This window comes from Sus scrofa, chromosome 13, assembly GCF_000003025.6.
Source record: "Sus scrofa isolate TJ Tabasco breed Duroc chromosome 13, Sscrofa11.1, whole genome shotgun sequence".
Lineage (NCBI taxonomy): Eukaryota > Metazoa > Chordata > Mammalia > Artiodactyla > Suidae > Sus > Sus scrofa.
In genome coordinates, this window is record NC_010455.5 from 33,608,629 (window position 1) to 33,629,886 (window position 21,258).

Here is a 21,258-nt window from a genome sequence, read left to right on the forward strand (position 1 = left end):
ATCTGTTGTCCCTGCCCTTTCTACCAGCTGAGGAGATTTTGGAGCCAAAACTAATTCTTGTGTTTTTCTTTCTTAAAACTCATGCTTGAGATATGGTGGGTTCATGGAGATCAAAACTAACATTCACTGAGCACTTCCCAAGAGCTAGGGGACACAGTGACATTGAAGAAGAATGTTAACTACCATCACCATTTCACAAACGAGGAAATTTAGGCTTAGAGAGTAAATCCTTTGTACAGAATTAGGCAGCTGGTATGTCACAGGACAAATGTTTGTTGAAGGAATAACAAGGTGTTATTTCAGGAATATTGGTTTTATAGAATAAAATTAACTCTGCAGACCTGAAATTGTCAGTGTTACCAATTATGACATGATGTATTTGAGGAGCTTCACATTTTAACCTAGAGACGTTGATTTTGGATACATTGATCTTCAGTGTCCTCTGTTTTGGATTTCTCCATTTCTCTTAGTAACTTTTTTTTCTTTTTGTCTTTTCTAGGGCTGCACCCATGGCATATGGAGGTTCCCAGCTAGGGTCCTAATTGGAGCTGTAGCCGCTGGCCTACACCACATCGAGCCCCAGTTGCGGCCTACACCACAGCTCACGGCAGTAACGGATTCTTAATCCACTAAGCGAGGCCAGGGATCGAATCCGCAATCTCATGGTTCCTAGTCGGATTCGTTAACCACTGAGCCACGACAGGAACTCCAGTATCTTCTTTTATCAGCACTGCACGGGGGTGAGGAAGTAACGTCCCTAAATCCTTCCATCAACAGCACCTTTGCCTAATACAGAAGTTTAATACTTGAATAGGCATCAGGACAACCTGATACGGGAAAAGAATCTGAAAAATAATGTATATGTGTATGTATAAGTGAACCACCATGTTGTACAGCAGAAATTGACACAACATTGTAAATCAACTAAAATTTAAAAGTTTTTTTTAATGAAAATACAAAAAAATTAAAAACCAAAAACAAATTTTGAAAAAATATTAACAAATACTAAGTTAGGATATTAAGACTAAGTCTATTAATGATTAGGCCATATTTTTCAATTCAGTTATCAATAAGTTAATTGTAATTTAAATAAAAAAGAACTGGACAAAAAAAAAAAAAAAAAAAAAAAGGAGTTCCCGTCGTGGCGCAGTGGTTAACGAATCCGACTAGGAACCATGAGGTTGCGGGTTCGGTCCCTGCCCTTGCTCAGTGGGTTAACGATCCGGCGTTGCCATGAGCTGTGGTGTAGGTTGCAGACGCGGCTCGGATCCCGCGTTGCTGTGGCTCTGGCGTAGGCCGGTGGCTACAGCTCCTATTCAACCCCTAGCCTGGGAACCTCCATATGCCGTGGGAGCGGCCCAAGAAATAGCAACAACAACAACAACAACAACAAAAAGACAAAAGAAAAAAAAAAAAAAAAAAAGAACTGGAATCTTCTTAAACCACAGATTAACCCCTGAGTTTTTGATCTATGGAGCCCGAGAATTTTCATTTCTAACAAGATCTCTAGCGACTAGTGCCGCTGGCCCAGGGACCCATTTTGAGAACTTCAGGAAACTGCTGCACCCATATTTGCACAGTTTTACTCTCTGCTGCTCCAGGTCCCCTTCCCAGCTTTGCCTTGTTCTAGAAAGCACAACCTATACCTGTACGTGTGAAGAGAGATTCCCTACCTGACTTTACATGACCCCAGGCAAGTCCCTGCTGGTGCCTTTTCTGCACATAGAGAAAACCAGATGGCCTTGATCCCTAAGGACCCCTGAGGTCAGACTTTGTATTTATTCTGAAATGTATATTCAAGTAGCTGATCATCAGGCCAAACATAAAAGCACAAGAGTCTCCATCCTGACCACAGCATACCATTATAAAAGGGCCATATTTATTCATCCATTCTCATTTTCTGCTGACGGGATTTCAGAAACTATAATTGCTTTCGATGAATTTCCTAATTAAATTATTCTTTTATTGGAGTTCCTGTCATGGCACAGTGGAAACAAATCGACTAGGAACCATGAGGTTGTGGGTTCAATTCTTGGCCCCACCAAATGGGTTAAGGATCCGGCGTTGCCGTGAGCTGTGGTGTAAGGCAGCAGCTGTAACTCTGATTCGACCCCTAGCCTGGAAACCTCCATATGCCATGGGTGTGGCCCTAAAAAGAGAAAAGACAAAAAAAATATATTCTTTTATTACTTTATTACTCTGGTCCTATGTGGAGTGAGAAAGTGCTTTTGTTATAGCATATTAGTAACTGCAGCCATGCCATTTTTTTATTTACATAAAATATCTATACAAATAATACCACAATACCATATTTTAAAGACTAATGAAGGGTTTAAAAGATTTTATCTCACATCACTTACAACTAGTTTCCCACCTCAGAGTAAATGCAATGAGGCCTATTAGAAAAGTAGCTAAGCACTGTTGAACGCCTTGCAGATTAGTGGGGTAGGAATGAATGCAGTATTGCTCCTCATGGTTTAGGAATCCAATAACAAGTGCAGGAGGCCCCAATAATGAGGCAGCAACAGGGGCAACAGTTCCAAGGGCTTTCAGTCCTATGAGGACAAAGAATGGAGGCTTTTGTCCTAAAGGAAATGCATCTCCCTTAGCCCAGACTAATGTCAGACATTACAGTAAGGACCAACCCCCCAGCAAGCTTCTTTTGTGACTGGCTGACTAGAGGGTAAAGTTCTAACCAAATGTATTTTATACATACATATTCTTTTGAATGAACTTTTTTTTTTTTTAAGAAAGAAAAAAGCTTTCTCTTGGATCCAAAACACTTTTCTCTCCAGGGAATCCTTGTCTTTTCCCCTTAGATTGGGAAAAGAGTATCTGAGATTTGTAAGCTCCAGCTCTTATTTCAGCCGCTAGAGTGGGAGCCCTTCCTGATTTGGGGAGGCAAGGTGCTTTCTTGATGCTACAGATGAGACCCTACCTTCTCTAGGATTTATTTGGTGCAAGGACAAAATATCACCTATCACCATCCTCACCTATCACAGAGGCTGAATTTCCCACCCTTCCTGTGGTTTACAGAATATCTGCTTCCCTCTAGGTGGAGGCCGAGCTGATTGACAAGCTGGACAGCATGGTGTCTGAAGGGAAGGGCGACGAGAGTTACAGGGAGCTCTTCGGCCTGCTGTAAGCTGCTTCAGCCCCAGGCACCCTACGTTGGGGGAGAGGGTGAAGTGGGCTAATGAAGGTTAGGGGAGTATCCTATGCCAGGCAGGCCTCAGAGGGTGGGCATCAGGAGAGACCTGGGTTTTTCCTGGTGGTAGCCGTGCTCGCCTTCTGTCAACAAGAAAGTGGCATCCTGACAGCAGGCTCTCTCGGATTGCCATAGTTGACTGAAGGTATAGAGATGGGTGATAACTCTGAGCCCCTAGGTTTGCTGATAGGAAAGGATCATCATATGTCTTCATAGGATACACTGTATCCAGTTGGGCAAATAGCTGGTGAGGACTTAATGAAGGTTCATTGCTGGCATTTCTGAAGGAAAAAATAAATCTCTGCCTTGTAAGACTGTACAGTTATCTTGAAACAGTTAGCTTTGTACAGTTAGATTTTCACCTTTTGTAAAGCAGGGTTGTACTGACTGACATCAACAGTCCCAGGTCAACCAGTTGTGGCTTGTGTCTTGAGTTGATGGGGCCAAGAGACCTTACAGGACTTATCACAGGGCTAAATCCAAAGTAGGGACTCAGGAGAACCATGGTCCTCCCAGATAGAGGGTAAAGCTGTGTATTTTATCTTCCTAAAAAGATAAAATTTTAAGACATTTACAACTTTAGAGCCGTTTCTCATCTCACTCATCATTTCTAGCTTTGAGATTTTCTTTTAGTGCCATTTTGAAAATAAGCTTATAACATATTTTCTAAGAATAATACTGTACATTTGCCTAGATCTTTAGGATGTACAAAATGTGTTGATATTTCTTATTTAATCCTCAAAATCACCTGTGAGGTAGGAAAGGCAGATAGTATCTGGATGAATAGAAGTGATGAAACTGAGCTCAGAGCTGTGGTAGCATGCCCTCAGCTGCATAGCCAGTAAGAAGCAGCTCTGGGAGTACAGCCCAGATGTTCCAGTTTCCAAAAGGGGAAATCTTTCTGCTATACCCTGCCTACTTTGTTCAATAAAATATGAATTTACTTGAAATTTAAATAATTGTAATTTGTGAAAATGAATCCATTCTTTAGTATTTCTCTTTTAACTGAATATGTTTCTAACTGTGGAAATAAGAGAGAGAAATATCTTCCTAAGCCACTAACAGATGATTTCACTATGGAAGAAAAAGCACAAAAATAACTTGCAGGAGTTCTCCGGTGGCTAAATGGTTAAGGATCTGGTGTTGTCACTGCTGTGGCACAGGTTCAGTCCCTGGTCCAGGAACTCCTGCATGCCACAGGTGTAGCCAAGAACAATAATAATTACTTGCTATTAGTAATTACCTGACCAAATAGTGTTTCATAAACTCTTCTAAATCTTGTCTAAGAAACTGAAAAGCACTGATAACCATGGAGCAGCATTTTCCAGTTTGTACTTTGAGGAAGATGTTTGTAGGTATATGCAGGGAGCTGAGGTGGGGGGAGTTCATCTTGGGCTTACCAGTTTAGAAAACACTCAGTTAAGCAGTTCCCATCATGGCTCAGCAGTAACAAACCTGACTAGTATATATGATGGCGCGGGTTTGATCCCTGGCCTTGCTCAGTGGGTTAAGGATCCGGCATTGCCATGAGTGGCTCAGATCCCGAGTTGCTGTGACTGTGGCATAGGTCAGCAACTACAGCTCCAATTTGACCCCTAGTCTGGGAACATATGTCACAGATGCAGCCCTAAAAGCCCTCAGTTAAGCAAAATTGAATAGGCCTCTGTATTATAGGATTTCTCAAAGCCTTTCATATGCAAAAAGATGTGAAAAATCTCCAAAAGGAGGGTGTAGTGATCAGTGTTTCCATGCTTGCTCGCAGAGTACCTCTTTGTCCTCCAGGACAGCAGAGCTCTGTAGAACACAGTTTGGGAAATGCTAACACAGTGGCTCTATCCACACAACTCAGAGGTGAGAGCCAATGGTCCTGCCTTTCCTCTCTAGTCACATGGGTCACATGGGAAACCCTCACTTTCCCAGAAGGCTCAGCTCAAATGAGATGTGCTGTGTAAGGAAGACAGTTGTCATCATAGCAGTATTAACAGTAGTCAGACTGTAGTGAGTCCCAGTGCTGGACCCCTCACTGACCCTTCCACTCCAGGTGACTTTTATGACCTTAGGGAGCTAGGGACATTATGCAAAGGAATCAAGAGTGAGACCCAGACTTGAGTTCATCACTATAACAAACAGAAAGAGTCCAGGTCATCATCCCCTAGGAGAGATCTGTGGGAAGGCAGAAGATCTCAGAAGCCAGGCTCTTTGGAGAAGTCAGAGGCTGCTCTGAGGTAACAGAAGCATGAGCTGGCAAGTGAGAAAAGGACCTGGGCATTTAGCTCTTGGCTCTGGCACATTTTACATAGGAGTATCCCATGCAATGGAGGTGACTAGATGTAGCTCCTAGAGTCACTCACTGTCCCTCATGCTGGGCCCTAAAGACTGGTTGGAATCTTTCCTTGGTTAACATGAAAAGCTTGGTTAGTATGTTTGCTGAGGATGGTTCTAAGCAGTGATAGAGGTAGCCAGCCAATTGGCAAAGCCAGGTCTATCCCTCAATGGACTCTTACTCAGCTGCTTCTTCAGGACAAATCTCACAGTGTATATACCTAAAGGGTCTGGTGCTTTAAAACCCCTCCCTTAGTTCAGTGGCATCCTTAGGAACTTGTACAGGCGAATGGAAAACTGTTCATTTGTTGCTGCCAGTTCAGTAATTGCTTTGTCTTTGCTTTCTGCTGCATGGAGTAGAACCCAGCTGTTTGGGCCCTACCCCAGGTAAGACTGCAGTGTGGTAAGTCTGCCGTCTCCAGATCCATCACAGGCCCCACAAACTCTGGGATCTCACTCTGGTGCCCAAGGAAGGCTCATGAAATGTGTATTATCTTTGCTTCCACCAATAGCCTGCTGGAGAAGGTTGAACAGGAAACATGGCGTGAAACCGGCATTTCCTTTGTAACCTCAGTTACCCGCCTCATGGAACGCCTTCTTGACTACAGGTATCTTCTCAGGAACCTAACTGACCTCTTCTCTGGTCAGAATGCTCTCCGCAGCAAGAGGATCCCCTGACCTTGAAACTGAGACCATGTGACCATGAGAGGTAGTTCTGTTCTAGTGCTGTGTGCTGTCACCAGTTATTAGGAATCTCCTGAAGGTCAAAGAGAGAGAGGGAGAAACTTTCTCCCAGAGGCAGGCCAGGACTTCCTTAGGCTTACCCCCTGATACGTGGGCACATGTACCCAGGAGACATCCCAGGGACATGTAGCCATCTGGCTTTTTATCCAGAAAGGTCAAGGCTCAGAGGAATGGGCATCCCAGAGGCGAAGAAAAAGCCTATCTCCGAGTGAGGCAGGGAACAACTGTCTTTAGTGCAGAACTTCCTAAGAGCCATATGGCAGATGGGCAAGGAAATACCATCTGGTACAGAAATGTGACCCAGGAGGACTTTCAGTTGTTTTTCCAGGAAATAAAGACCCTGCTTTTCTATGACTCCATTCTTTGTGTAAAGTCTGTTTATTTCTGCCCCTTGGTCCTAGCCATGAGCAGATTAGAGGAGGCAGCCTTTGAGCTCAGAGATCTTTATGATGTGTTCAGTCTGAGAGTTCATGTGAAATCAGTTTTTTCGTGAAAGCCTGCTTTCTCGGTCATATCATGGCTTTTGAATTAGCCTAGAAGTAACAATGATGCTACTACCATTGTAGCCTTAGTTATTCTCTCAGAAGAGTTCAGGTGGTAGCTTACAGTGCCTTATGAGAGTTTAGAGGAAAGTGCTAAGGAATGAGGAAGAGTGAGAGAGGAAACCCAGCCCCAAGCAGTAGTAGTCTTCTCTGTGCTATAAGTCATGCAAACACCAAAGGGGACCATCTGGGACTCTGACTGGCTGTGTATACAGGAGACTTCTTGCTGGATTCACCAGTCTGGTTCTCTTTCTCTTTCTCTCTCTCTCCCTCTTTCTTTAATTTTTGTTTAGTGACACATATGCGGCATATTGAAGTTCCCAGGCTAGGGGTCAAATTGCCAGCCTACATCACAGCTCACAGCAACGCCACATCCTTAATTCACTGAGCAAGGCCGGGAATCGAACCTGCATCCTCATGGATACTAGTTGCGTTCGTTACTGCTGAGCCATGACAGGAAATCCTGCTTCCCATTCTCTTTCATCTCCTTAGGCTAGGCCTCTGCTCTTTCCCACAGGGGCTTGGTTTTGACCAGTCCCCTCCCTCCATTGGCAAGGATCTGTTCTCAGTGTTCTCATTGTTCTGTGTCTGACAGGCCTGCCATTACCCCTCCTATACCCAGTCCTGCTCAGTGTGAATGCAGCTCAGTCCTGGCTGAAGCAAGCTCTAAATCAAAAAATAAGCTCCAGGAGTTCCCGTTGTGACAAGTAGTTAACTAAGAACCATGAGGTTGCAAGTTTGATTCCTGACCTCGCTTAGTGGGTTAAGGATCCAGCGTTGCCGTGAGCTGTAGGTATAGGTCGCAGACGCGTCTCGGATCCTGCGTTGCTGTAGCTCTGGCATAGGCCAGCGGCTACAGCTCTGATTAGACCCCTAGCCTGCGAACCTCCATATGCCGTGGGAGCGGCCATAGAAAAGGCAAAAAGACAAAAAAAAAAAAAAAAACCCTCCAAACCCTCTGCTCCTAATTAGAGGGGATTCCAAAATCTATTGCACAGGAAGGAGTCCATAGAGAGAAAAGCCAATGAGATGATGAACATGGCAGCCCTGACGTGGTTGCTGTGGTCATAGGGTCCTGAAGGTAGGTTTCTGGAATGGAGTGTCTTGGCCTCTGTTAAACACTGTCCTGCAAAAATGAAACCTGCCCTTTAAGGAAAGCTCTATAACTCTCCTTTTGGGGACTTGAGGATTTAATCTTTTAATACTCAAAAATTTTAATCTTTTGAGCTGAAGACATTGGTAGGTGCTACTTAATGCCCTGATATAGCAGCTGGGCTCTACACTCTGCTACCAGAACAAAGAGTCCAGTTGAACAGAAACCTTTGAACCTTAGGAGTGGGCCAAAGCCTAGAGGGTCTCATCTGTGAACCTAGAGGATCACAGTCTCATCTGTAGAAGAGGTTTCTGTTGGAGAGCATACTGGCCTGGAGTTTGGACATACTAATGCGTCAGTGACACTGGAGGTCTTTGTGTTGTCCCAGAGGCACCACTTTATGCCACGGAACATTCATCTGTGCTCTCCCTTTCAGGGATTGCATGAAAGGAGAGGAGACGGAGAATAAGAAGATTGGCTGCACTGTTAACCTGATGGTGAGAGAACATGAGCTCTTCCTCCTGTCCTCTTCGTAGAATGGCTTCTGTCCTGCACTGTGATTGGCTTGTCCTTTCTACAGTACATGGCTACAGCCCAAGGGTTTGAGTCAGGACATCAGCCCTGTTACTGGTATCTTGGAGACCTGCACCTCATCACTTACATTCCCACTTGGGAAAGGAATAAGTGAGCTTCTCTTTGAAAGTTATAGCCTGGCCTCTTGGCAAGGTCCTACCAACCCTGACATTCTCTAACTTCCGGTCTGGCCTGGTACTCTTCCTCTTTCTCACCACTCATGGCTCCTGCTGATCTGCCAGCAAATGTGCCTTCTAGCTGGTCCTTCCTCTGTTTTGGTGCTGGCTGCCTCCACAACCTATTCTCTTCCTCATGTCCAGCACACCCAGGCTTTTGGCCATTAGCCTGGAATTCAGATATGGCCTCCACAGGTACAACCTCTCTCATCTTCATATATATATTTCCTTCCCTCTTACAGAACTTTTACAAATCCGAGATTAACAAAGAAGAGATGTATATCCGCTACATCCATAAGCTTTGTGACATGCATTTGCAGGCTGAAAACTACACAGGTAAGTGGAAAGGTAGAGCCACACCTCCCCATGAGGACAGACTGGGTGAACACTCATAGGCTGGGCCTGCCAGATCTTAGCAGAGGGTTAGACCCATAATGCCCCCTCACCTCATCCTTTCCTTCTGGTACTTTGTAACACGTGGTAGAGACAGCGCAGGCGGAACTTGCACTTGTGCCTTCCTGCGAGATCCTCTGCTTCCTGAGGCTGTTCCACTCTCCTTGCACCCCTTCTGAGGCCTCAAGGGAGAGTATGAATGCTCTGACTTCCTGAAAGGCCAGACAGGGGCCTTTTCATTATACCTACAATTTAATCCACTACTAAGACCTTTTATAAAAGAGCAATCTTTTAAATTTTTTTTTTTTTTTTTTTTTTTTTTTTTTTTTTTTTTTTTTTTTGCTTTTTAGGACCACACCCATGGCATATGGATGTTCCAAGGCTAGGGGTCGAATGGGAGCTGCAGCTGCCTGCCTACACCACAGCTATCTGATGGCAATGCTGGATCCTCAGCCCACTGAGCAAGGCCAGGAATCGAACCCACAACCTCATGATTACTAGTAGGATTCATTTTCACTGCGCCACAACAGGAACTCCAAAAGAACAAATTTAATAGCATTTCAGCATATTGATCACACTCTGTGAGATGCCATCTTTCCTGACCACAGAGCTTGGCAAGAATTAAATCTGAAATGATTCCAACAAGCCTTTGAGAGGACAGTGAAGTGATAGACTTTGAAAAATTCCATGTATTAGTAAAGGATTTTACTAAACTCCTAGAGAAGTGAGCCATGATCAAGAAGCTAGGTCAGGAATTTGGACAGGAGAGGAAGAGCCTTCCCTCTGGTGGCCTCAGATTAACATCAGAAAAAGAATATTGAGAGGGAAAAAGATTTCACATGATTTCTAAGTTTCAAAGGGAGGCCTTGAGGGCCTCATGGGCTTGTCCCTAGAGAGCAGGGGCTTCCCAGCTCCAGTGCAGAGGCATGTGTATCCCTGGGCAGGAGGGTCTGGTGGCCAGGGCATAGTCAGAGAGGCAGAGATAAGGAGGAGCTTGGGAAGTGGCTGCAGGCAAATAAGCCTGGCTAAAATTGGAAGTAGGTCACAAAATAATTAGCAAAGAGATTCTTTGTAGTCATGGGGAACAGATTTGAATAGGGCCTTGAAGGCCAGGCAGAAGCTAGAACTAATTAGCTTGCTAGTAAGAGCTGCCCACTAAAAATAAGCAGATAGAACATCAAAGAGCAGACCGTGTGATGAAGACCCTAGCAGCAGCATAATTCAGTGTGATTCACTCCCTGGGATTCAGGAAGCCCCAGCATTTAGCTGCGGTTGGTTTATAAGCCCTCTCTAACAAGTATGGGAGGTGTCACCAGGCCTCTGCCCTGGGCCCAACATCAACTTTAAGTTCTTCCAGGAATGAAGCTCATCACACAGTTATCCCCATGTACTTTCCTCCTCTCTAGCCCTTTTAGAAATGCTTGAGATGAGGAGAAAGGCCATGCTGAAGTCAGAAAATGGAGCCGAAGGCATTGAGTCTGCCTTTGGAAGGGCTGAGAAAAGCCTTGGTCAGTGCTCACCCCTCACAGCCAGTTCTGAGACAGTTGGACAAAAAAAGTCAACTGAGCAAAAAAGAACCCAAGAACTCTCTCTGACATGTCAGTGTGTCCCAGAGCAGAGTAGCCTGTGCACAGGCTCTCAGGTAGTTGAACCATACTTTATCGAGAGCCCAGAGCAAGTGACCAGGCTGAGAGACAGAGGGATCTACTAGTATCTTTGGTTCCTCCATGCTGTGGCCAAGGGCTCTTGGCTGGATGGATAGCCCCTCTATCTATCAGCGGATAGCTCAGCTTTGATATCCAGCATCCCTGACCTGGACTGCACATACCTTGCCCTGGCATGCTGCTTAGCCTGCTCCCTGGTACCTGGCTTCCCCTGGACCCCGAAGGAAAGCCCCGGACCTCCACATTGCCTGTCCCCACAGAGGCTGCATTCACTCTGCTTCTCTACTGTGAGCTGCTGCAGTGGGAGGAACGGCCGCTACGGGAATTCCTTCACTACCCATCCCAAACAGAGTGGCAGCGGAAAGAGGGACTGTGCCGCAAGATCATCCACTACTTCAACAAAGGCAAGGTAGGTGGTATTAGGCAAGGCTTTGAGCCCTTCATCTTCTGCTGTAATATGTGGCATCTTAACACTGTAGGGATAGCAACTGCTGCAGAGAGTGGTAAGGGGGTGGATGCCCATGTGTGTGCATTAGATCTGGGGGCAGCATGATTTTCTCAGGGGAAAAAAATGACAAGTTAATTCTTTAGCTTGGAAGCCTATTCCAGATTGGGGGTGTTAAGAGACAACCCCACACACCAGCTTTGTACATCTATAAATGCTAAAGCTCCTACAGCAAGGGCTTCTGGGCCCCCTGCTTGTACTTATTAGATTTGCTTACATTATTGTAGCTTTCTAATCTATCATAGAAAATGTGAGCTTTAAAAATGAATGGATTTTAACCACAGCCAAAGGAGGCCTAGATGGCCTCTTATGGGTACATGTTCTTGTTGTGGGCTTCCCTTTCTCACAGTGTAGTCTGGGCTCCTCTCATTGCAGTTATTCTTTATCAAACTTGATTCTGTGGGACTAGCAGGCGTTGTCAGCACTGGTTCAGACTTACTTAGGGCTTCCCAGCCTTCTACTCCCGTCTCTGGGAGAGCTCCTTGTAGGACTCTTTGACTACCTCTTCTTGGGTGTGGCCCATACACTGGAAAGGCTGAGGTTGTATAATTTGTTGAAGCTGTTCTCTCATCACTCAGCCTTGAGCGTGTCTTAAAAAGCTGAAATAGGATCATTCAGGAACAGCAGTGGCTGTACCTGGGACTTGAATGGAAATTGATTTATATATATATATAAAAATATATATGTTTTTATTTACATTATGACAATTATTTGAAAAATTAAATAAAAATAGACATGCTGTGGAGTCTTTTTGAACATTCTCAACTTTGTGATTTAGGCACCTCCTGGGTATAAGTACCAGCAACTTTGGGCACCACTGGCCTCCATCACAGCCCTGGCAAGAGATTCTTCCAAGCCGTGGGTGGCCACTGTCCCACTTCCTGAGTGACTGCAGTTGCCAAGCAGCCTTTGGAAACACACAGATCCCCTTTGATTCTACACTTGCTGACTGTCTTCCCATGTCCATGCTCTATACCCTCACCACCTTTTTGTCCTTCCTTATGCCATCTGTTTGCAGTCCTTTTTCATGAAGCCTCCAGACCTTGCTGGTGGCCCCAAATAATTTTGAAAGGTGGACAGGTCCACTGATATCACACAGTGTGGAAATAGACGCTCGGTCAATGCTTCAACAAAGGAACATGGAACCAGGCTGAGCCTGGGCCTTGGAGTCCAGGTCAGTTGAACTCAGCCCTCAGGCCACAGGGCTGAGTGCCCAGAGCAGGAATTAGGTCAAAACCCTGAACCTAGGCTCCTGCCACTAGCAACAGCTCTGGGCATCCAAGCCCAGCTAACAGCTAAATCCATGCCCCACTGCCCCCAGAGGTCACAGCATGTTTGGGAATTCCTAGGGTACCTCTACAGAGCAGGTCGCCGTGGTGGCGACCTCAGATGACTGAGACCTGTGGCTCAGCTGCCACAAAGGGCCACACCCAGTTCCAACAAACCACAATCTAGAAGACGGTCAGGCTGGCACGCGAAAATTGAGGTTTTAATGAGTTTTTTCATCATAAAAAAATAAAGATTTAAACATTAATAACTTTTGCCATAAATCAGAAAATATTCATCAGTTTTATACAACATAGGTGACTTCACTGTTTGTCAAAACCATTCACCCATGTAGAGATAGCACTTGTAAAGAAGAATTTGTCCAGAACCTCAGGATCCCTTTGTAACCTAGCCCAGAAAGAAGACCCATGCTTAGTTCTCAGCCAGCACACTTGACTGATCCACAGTGCCAGCCCAAAGCTCCTCTCCCTGCTGGTCCATGGGTGGGCTTAGGGCCCATGGCATTATGCTTTTGGGCCTGACTGTCTGGCACCCAGCCCACCTAGAACTGCCACTTACCCATATGCCCAGCAAGCCCTCCCAGCACCAAGGGAATGAGATAAGCATGGTGTGAGTGTGTATGAGTGTTTTTATTGTACTAGCTATCTTTTCTTTTCATGAGCACAGAGTACAGAGCAGAGTTATGCTCTATCTGACTGAGCCTACCAGTGGGACATGTGAGCATTAATGGTCTGCTTTTTCTTCCCACACTACAGTACTGTTAAGAAAAGCAGGTTTAAAGCTTAGTATGGCCAAGAGATTGTAATGTAAAACCTGCCTGATTATTATAGATGAGCAGGAAAGGAAGGACTGGGAGGCTCCAAGCTCATCCTCAGAGGGGTATTTATCAGATTCATTCTCTTGGCCTCATACAAAAAGTCCAGCTTTTCCGTTTCTGTTCCTCCATACCTGATAGAAGGAATGGATTGGGCTAAACAGTTTTCTTGAAAGCATTCAGGGTTTTGATGGGGGGGGGGTGTTGTTTTTTGGGTTTTGGTTTTTTTTGGTTTTTTTGTTTTTAATGGCACAAGAAAAACAAAACCTGACCGATGCAGGGAAAGTGCTCCTGTAGGGTTCTTGGGGCCAGGAAGAAAGCTACCTTAGCAGCAAGAGGAGGGCAGAAAAGAAGAAGAGTGCAAGGGAGGGGCAGATAGTGAGTCCTAGACCTCAGCACTTCCAGCATACCCTGCCTCACCACCACTTTTCTTCCACATACTCCTAGCCTCTCTGTTACCTGCCTTATACAGACAGCCCAATCTCCTTTTTCCCATGTTTCTTTCCTGAGTATCCAGAAGGACTGAATCAGAAGTTCAACTCATGGTCATAGCCAAACCCTGAGTCATTCTCTCCAGTGGTGAAGTGGTTAACCTAGGAATCTGCTCCATGATAAATTGGACTGTGGTCACAGAGGGTCAGCTCTCCCAGGCCAGACAAAGAGAGAGGGACTCTCCGAAGGGTGTGGCATAGTAGGGATTGAAAAAATAAGAGAAGGTGTGAAGACGGGAGCGTAGGGCGTAGACAGGAAGGGAAGCTGGACAGAGGCCTCTGACTCCTATTTATCTGGCATACAAACCATCAGAACTGAACTAACCTTGTCTGTGAGGGTGGGCTCAGGCTCCACTGCCTGATGGTTACTATTGGTCACACTCCTTTAAAGGAATGATGAGTCTGTTGCTTCTAATATGTTGTGTGTAAACAAAAGTACAAAGACTGCCAGTCTGGAGTCCCAAGCTTTTGCCTTCCTTTCCAGTTTGATTAGAGTGAGCCAAGTCATTTCAGATTTTGTACCATCCCTGTTGAGGGGGCAACAAGGATGGATAAACACACATCTGCCCAAGCTGGTAGAAGTGATTGGATTTCAGACACTGGTAAAGCATTTTAGAGCTAGTTTTGCCTCCTGCCACAAGGAAGGAAACCAAGAGAAGAAATGTGGATGGGGATGCATTGCACCTGTAGCACATTCCCTATCTGTGTTCAGAGGTAGCTCTCAAAGCACCCAGACCCACCAGTAATCCAGCACAACCCTCAAAGCTGACAGAGTATTTTAAATCTCTTGGTCCTTGCTCTTGGGGACTGGGGGTGGGCTTGGAGCAGCAGAGCTACAAAAGCAGGGCAGAGATGCCAGCAAGGCAGATAAGCATTGATCCTAATAGGAGAGTGGAACTGCTTTACTCTCCTAATAGGAAAGTGGGAACTGCCGTCTGCAGGCATAGCGCCTTTAGCTCCACATGGGGCCCTCATTACCTAGATGAGCATTTCCCCAGGGGGCACGCCTGGAAGACTGGCCAGCAGTCTGCACATAGAGCATTGCTGCGCCAGCACCCCCAGAACTGCCTGCCAGGCCTCCTGTTGTGGGCCCTTCACTGAAACCTGCCCAAACAGCACTTAGAGCCAGAGAGGACAGGCATGTTGTGTACTTAGAATCTGTGATATGGGGGTACAAGAGACTCTCTAGCTCACTGAGGCAGAGGCATTGTATTGGAGCAAGGAGTCAGGGTCTATTTAAAATTCTCTTTGGTTTGTCTTGGTATTTTTAATTGATCCTACAGTTCAACCCATATGGCATTATTTTTTCTCCATCTTTCTTTTCTTTCTTTCTTTCTCTTTCTTTTTTGGGTGAAGGAGGGGAAAATAGCTTTATTGCTTTACCAGGCAAAGGAGGCCACAGCAGGCTAATGCCCTAAAAATTGTACCTTCTCTTGACAGATTAGGAAGTGGTTTTATAGTTTGGGAGTAGAAAATAGGGCCGCAGATAAGGATGAGGGTAGATGCAAGCTTTCAGGGATGGGAGGGAGGCAGAGACCAGGGAGGAGCAGTCAAGAAACAATAGTGTGTAGCCTTTGTGTAGAGTCCTGGTTCCTCTTCAGGGAATATGCATAACAGTATCTTTGAGTTCTGCAGAACTAAAACCCCCAACAAATGAAAACCAGAAAGGAGGACCACCAGAACCAGTCCTGGGACATTAAACACCGACTTTGAAGAAGAATGAAAGCTGGCATTATTTTCTTAAAAGGATAAAAATACCATGCTCTTTTTAAGAAACACAGTCCCAAATGAAATGTTGTCCTCCCTGATCCTATTTCAAATCTTTTTTAAAAAAATATAGTGCTTATTAAACATTCTTATTGAAATATCTATGGGTAAAATTTTATGATGTCTGAGATTTGCTTCCAGAAATATGAGGAGGAATAAGTGGATGAGATGTGACTAATACAGGACTGGTCATGAAGTAGTCATTGTTGAGGCTGGTGATGAGTACCTAGAAGTTTAGACTTCTATGTTTATATATGCTTAAAATTGTTCTCTAGTAAAAAATTTTAATTAATACTTAAAAGTTGAGGAGAAAAGCCTGACTGAAATATCAAGTACACATATGGTTCCCAATCTCACCAAGAGAAAAAGCACTATATTAAAAAGGAGGAAATAGACAATATTGCCCCTTAGTGAAAACCGCTGCAGCCCTCCTCAAGCACCTGTTAGATGGGCCTGTCACCATAATAGTAGCCACACCAAAGAACCAACCTAAGACCTGATAAGTCAAGGATTATCTGAAACCTACTCTCAGATTTGAATATTTCTGTAAAAGAAATTGCCAGGCCTATTACCAAGTCCTTGGGTAGCCACTTCCTGCTTAGTTTCCATGTTTGTTCCTAAGCCTAAATGATCTTAATTTAAAAGCCATTGTTCCTTTATTAAATCATTAAATAAACCTTTTTGAGTACCTGCTCATCCCTGGCTCTGTTCTAGGCTCTGAAGTAAAGGATATAAACAGGGTCCCTGCCCTCATGCAGCTTATCATCTAATTGAAACTAATACAACATAAAAGTAAATACTTTTAGCCCAGAAATAAACCTACAGCGACGGTCAACTAATCTTTGACAAAGAAGGTAAGAATATACAAAGGCGGAAACACGGTTTCTTCCGCAAGTGGTATTGAGAAAGCTGAACAGTTGCATGTGAGTCAATGAAGTTAGAATACTCCTTCACACCATACACAAAAATATACTCAAAATTGATTAAAGGCCTAAATGTAAGACACGACACCATAAAACTCCTAGAAGAGAATATAGGCAGAACATTCTCTGACATAAATTACAGCAATATTTTCTTGGATCAGTCTCCCAATGTGAAAGAAATAAAAGCAAAAATAAACAAATGGGACCTAAACAAACTTACAAGCTTTTGCACAGCAAAGGAAACCATTAACAAAATAAAAAGACAACCTATGAAATGGAAGAAAATATTTGCAAACAATGAGACCAACAAGGGCTTAATCTCCAAAACATACTAATATCTCAAACAATTCAATATCAAAAAAGCAACCAATCAAAAAATGATCAAAGGACCTAAATAGACATTTCTCCCAAGAAGACATACAGGTGGCCAATAGGCACATGAAAAGATGCTCAACGTCAGTGCCCAACATTAGAGAAATACAAATCAAAAATACAGTCACCTCACAGAATGGCCATCGTCAAAAAGTCTACAAATAATAAATGCTGGAGATGGTGTGGAGAAAAAGAAATCCTCCTGCATTATTGGTGGGAATGTAAATTGGTACAACCATTATGGAAAGCAGTATGGAGTTTCCTCAGAACTAAATCCAGTCCCTCTCCTGGATCATATGGACATCTATCTGGACAAAACTATAATTCAAAAAGATACATGTACCCCTATGTTTGTAGAAGTGCTATTTACAATAGCCAAGAAGACATAGAAACAACTTAATTGTCCATCAACAGATAAATGGACAAAGAATATGTGAGATAAACACGCACGCACACACACACACACACACACACACACCCCACAATGGAATATTGCTCAGCCATAAAAATAAAAAAAGAATGAAATATTGTCATTTATAGCAACATGGATGGACCTAGAGATTATCATACTAAGTGAAGTGAGACACAGAAAGACAAATATGATATCACTTATATGTGGAATCTTTAAAAAATGATACAAATGAACTTATTTACCAAATAGAAAAAGACTCACAAACATAGAAAACAAATTTATGGTTAACAAAGGGGAAAAGGAGGGGGAGAAATAAATTAGGAGTCTGGGATTAACAGGTACACAGAACTTTACATAAAACAGATAACGAGGACTTATTATATAGCACAGGAAACTGTATTCAATAGCTTGTAATAACCTACAACCTGAGAAAGATTCACATATATGTAACTGAATCACTTTACACTTGAAACTGACACAACATTGTAAATCAACTATACTTCAATTTTTTTTAAGTAAATACTTTTTCAAAATAAGATAACTTCAGAGTAATGAAGAAGAATGGATGAGGTAGTGCCTGTCCCTGATAAGGTAGTCAGGGAAAGGCCTCTTGCAGGTGCAAACATTTGAGTAGAAACCTGAAAGCCATGCCTTGAGCCAGAAAGCCACAGTGCTGTGTGTTCTCCACAAATTGGATTTGAACATATGTTCTTTGTGACATATGAATTGTAGGAGGCCTTTGATTATGCCCTCTGATGTGTTTGATATGGGCTTGGGCTGTCCCTAGGATGTATAAAGTGCTAAAGCCATGTTCTATTTCTGACGCAGAGTTGGGAGTTTGGGATCCCACTGTGCAGGGAGCTGGCCTGTCAGTATGAGAGCCTCTATGATTATCAGAGCCTCAGCTGGATTCGGGTAAGCTTTTCCCGTTCCCCTTGCCTAAACCTGACTGGAGGTGCTAGCACTTTCCTGGCACGAGCTTCTAAGGGAACATTTACTGTGGGTACAGCCTTTGTCTTAGTGCTGTGGACAGTATAGAAGAAGCAGAGGCCAGGGTTCCTACCCTGGAGATGCTTGCATTCTGGCTGGGGAACCACAACACACACCTGACAAATGATTGTGTGATTCACACCCCTAGAGCCACTGGTGCTCAAGGAAGGGAGAAGCAGCATACACAGGATAGGATGAGGGTTTCAAGGAGGAGGTGGCATCTTGACTTTATGAAGAAGCTTTTCCTGAAATGATTTTGTTCAGGGATGCTTCATTGGAAAACATGATAAGATCTTTCTCTGCTTTGGCTTGTGGTCACTTCCAAATACCCAAGAAAGGGAAGTTCTTATTCCCTTTTCGGATGCAAAATTAAGTAAATGGACTTTGAAGGTCTCCACCCAAAATTTTTCCACTTGCTGCTGCTGGATTTTGAATCATAACAGCTGCTTAGGTTATTGGCAAAGAGAAGCCAGGCATCTCAGTTCCTCCTCCTTATGCGCCCTTGTCAGCATGGCTAGCTCTGCTGGATTCCCTGATCCTGATCAGGGTTTGGGCCTGTCTACTAGATATTGTTCTCCAGTGATAGCTTTTTAGCTGGCTTTGAAGGCTTCAGCTCCCTGCCAGTCTGGCTTGACTAAGTGTGTTAGAGCTGTCTTCCCAGTCAAATTTCAGTGAGTTTTTCTGAATGTGAAACCAGGTCCGCCAGGACTAAAAAACTTATTGACCTTAGTAGTGCCAGACATCATGGCATAGTTCAACTTTTAAAGTTTATAATCTGGAGTTCCCTGGTGGCCTAGGGTTTAAGGAGCATTGTGGAAATCCTGTTATGGCACAAGATCACTGGTATCTCTGCAGCACCAGGACACAGGTTCAGTCCATGAGCCAGCACAGTGGGTTAAAGGATCCAGCACTGCCACAGCTGCAGCGTAGGTTGCAACTGTGGCTCAGATCTGATCCCTGGCCCAGGAACTCCATATGCCACAGGGCAGCCAGAACATAAAAAAAGGATTCAGCATTGTTACTGCTGTGGCTCAGCTTCAGTCACTGGCAGGTTCTGCATGCTGTGAGCGTGGCCAAAAAAATAAATTTTAAAATCTCCCAAATTGGGACCAGTACTAGTGATGCTGGTAACTAAGCCTTCCTCACTCTCACTCTGTTAGCATCTTCTGTCAGATGATAAAATGGACAAAAGTAATGCAGTTGGACTGGTGGAAAATGGTGCTGAGAATTGCTGTTAGCCACCTATAAGTAACAATAGTCAGGGGTCAACTGGTATAGTGTGTGTTAGTCAAAACCAGAAATCCCTGGACAGAAAAATAAGTCCATGTTAAACATGTGCCTATGAAAGTCCAGGAAGCATAAATCTCTGTGGGGTGGGGTCCACTTCCAGGGAAGGACACACTGAGCAGCTTCTTAGAGCTGCAGAGAGCAAGCCTATCCCTGCTGCACCATCGAATGGTAATGGAGAGGGAGGGCTTCCTCTCCAACAGGCAGCTCCATGGGGAGAGGTTGATCACGGCCAGGAGCTCTCTTTCTATCTAGACTGAGTCACCATGTTCTCTTTCTAAAAGACAGTGTCTACTTAGGCCTGGGAGAACTTGCTTTGGACACCACTAGCAGTCAAGCCAACCTGAAGGCAACTGCCTTTTTCGTTCACAGAAAATGGAGGCCAGCTACTATGACAACATCATGGAGCAACAGCGCCTGGAGCCTGAGTTCTTTCGTGTTGGCTTCTATGGCAGGAAGTTTCCTTTCTTCCTTCGGGTGAGTCCACTCAGGTAGTCATAAAAACTTCTATCATGTTTTATACAGAATTTATGTATAAACCTTTTTTTTTTTTTAATTCTTCCCTGTTCTACTGAATAGTACTTTTTGGAGGACCGACCAGTCAATGAAGGGCATTTGGCACTGGACCAGCTACCAACTTTAGACTCTGTTTTTTTCAGTTATACTGTTTTTTGCTACCTGGAATACATGAGGGTGGTTTTCTTACCAAATCAACCCAAGTTCCTGCAGGAAATGACCAGGCTCTGAGAATGTCCCATAGCTATGTTTAGGAACATTTCCACTTCTGTTTCCAGTGCCTGGAATCCTCCGTTGTGATTATTTTCAGCCAGACTGGATATCAGTACAGCCCTGACTTCAACAGTATGCTGACCTCTTGGTGTTTGGCATTTAAGAGGATCATTCTTCCCCCTGGCTGAACTGTAGGCTTTGCAGCCAGCTTGGAGAACAGGGGATCTGAGAGAACTCAGAGGATAGTCCCCTGTGCTCCCAGGGTTTGTAGGAGCTGCCAAACATTGGATTTGGCTGTGGAAAGCCTTTCCTAGGCGGCCAGTTCTCTGGCTCATGATGATGATAGCCATTTTTCTCCATTGCTGGAAAGGTTGAGCTGGGATATAAACAGAGTGGAAGGAATGACTGAGCACAGATATGCTGACACCAGTTGAACATTTGCGATTTTTTTGCCTTTATTCAGCACTACCCACAGGCTCCAGGAGGACTCACCCTGGGCTCGTAGTCTGTAGCCCATAGGTATTCAGTGTTCTCAGATGACCTGAATGAAGCTGTGCTGATGGAAGTGTCCTAGGACTGCATTTGAGACCTGAGACTAGCTCTGATTGTCCCCAGTTCCAGTATCTTTCTAAGGTTCAGTGTCCATGAATCTCAAGAAGCAGCTGGGAAAGTTCATAGGATTCCTTTGATGTATTTGGGATCCTGAGTTATTGGAGAAATTGCTTTAGCCAGTGAGGAAAAATAAGCTTGCTATCTTATTGAAGGTCAGTTGGACTAATGGCTCCTTAAAAAAAAGCCTGCTAAGCAACAGAGTCCAGGCTGACCCCATTTCAGATGTAACGCAGGTCAACTTGCACATTTCCTGGGCAGTAATCATTCTAGACCAAAAAGAAAAATGATTTCTGTAGGAATTAGTAATAGTGACAGGGACAGCAAGCACACTCTGCCTAATGTTGATCCCCAGAA

General features: G+C 44.3%; 1 protein-coding gene across 15 annotated transcripts in view; it reads left to right on the forward strand.

Annotated features, from left to right (window-relative positions):
• Positions 1–21,258, forward strand: part of DOCK3 (dedicator of cytokinesis 3) — a 504,996-nt gene that overhangs the window by 456,491 nt on the left and 27,247 nt on the right. For 13 of the 15 annotated variants that reach the window (XM_021068831.1, XM_021068838.1, XM_021068839.1 and 10 more), the window contains 8 exons: positions 3,056–3,141; positions 5,891–5,917; positions 6,043–6,138; positions 8,346–8,406; positions 8,901–8,994; positions 10,976–11,124; positions 18,115–18,201; positions 19,936–20,040. In XM_021068831.1, coding sequence (XP_020924490.1) covers positions 3,056–3,141; positions 5,891–5,917; positions 6,043–6,138; positions 8,346–8,406; positions 8,901–8,994; positions 10,976–11,124; positions 18,115–18,201; positions 19,936–20,040 — 705 coding nt within the window. The remainder of the gene's footprint in view (positions 1–3,055; positions 3,142–5,890; positions 5,918–6,042; positions 6,139–8,345; positions 8,407–8,900; positions 8,995–10,975; positions 11,125–18,114; positions 18,202–19,935; positions 20,041–21,258) is intronic. The other 2 variants (XM_021068834.1, XM_021068836.1) reach the window with 1 other exon arrangement.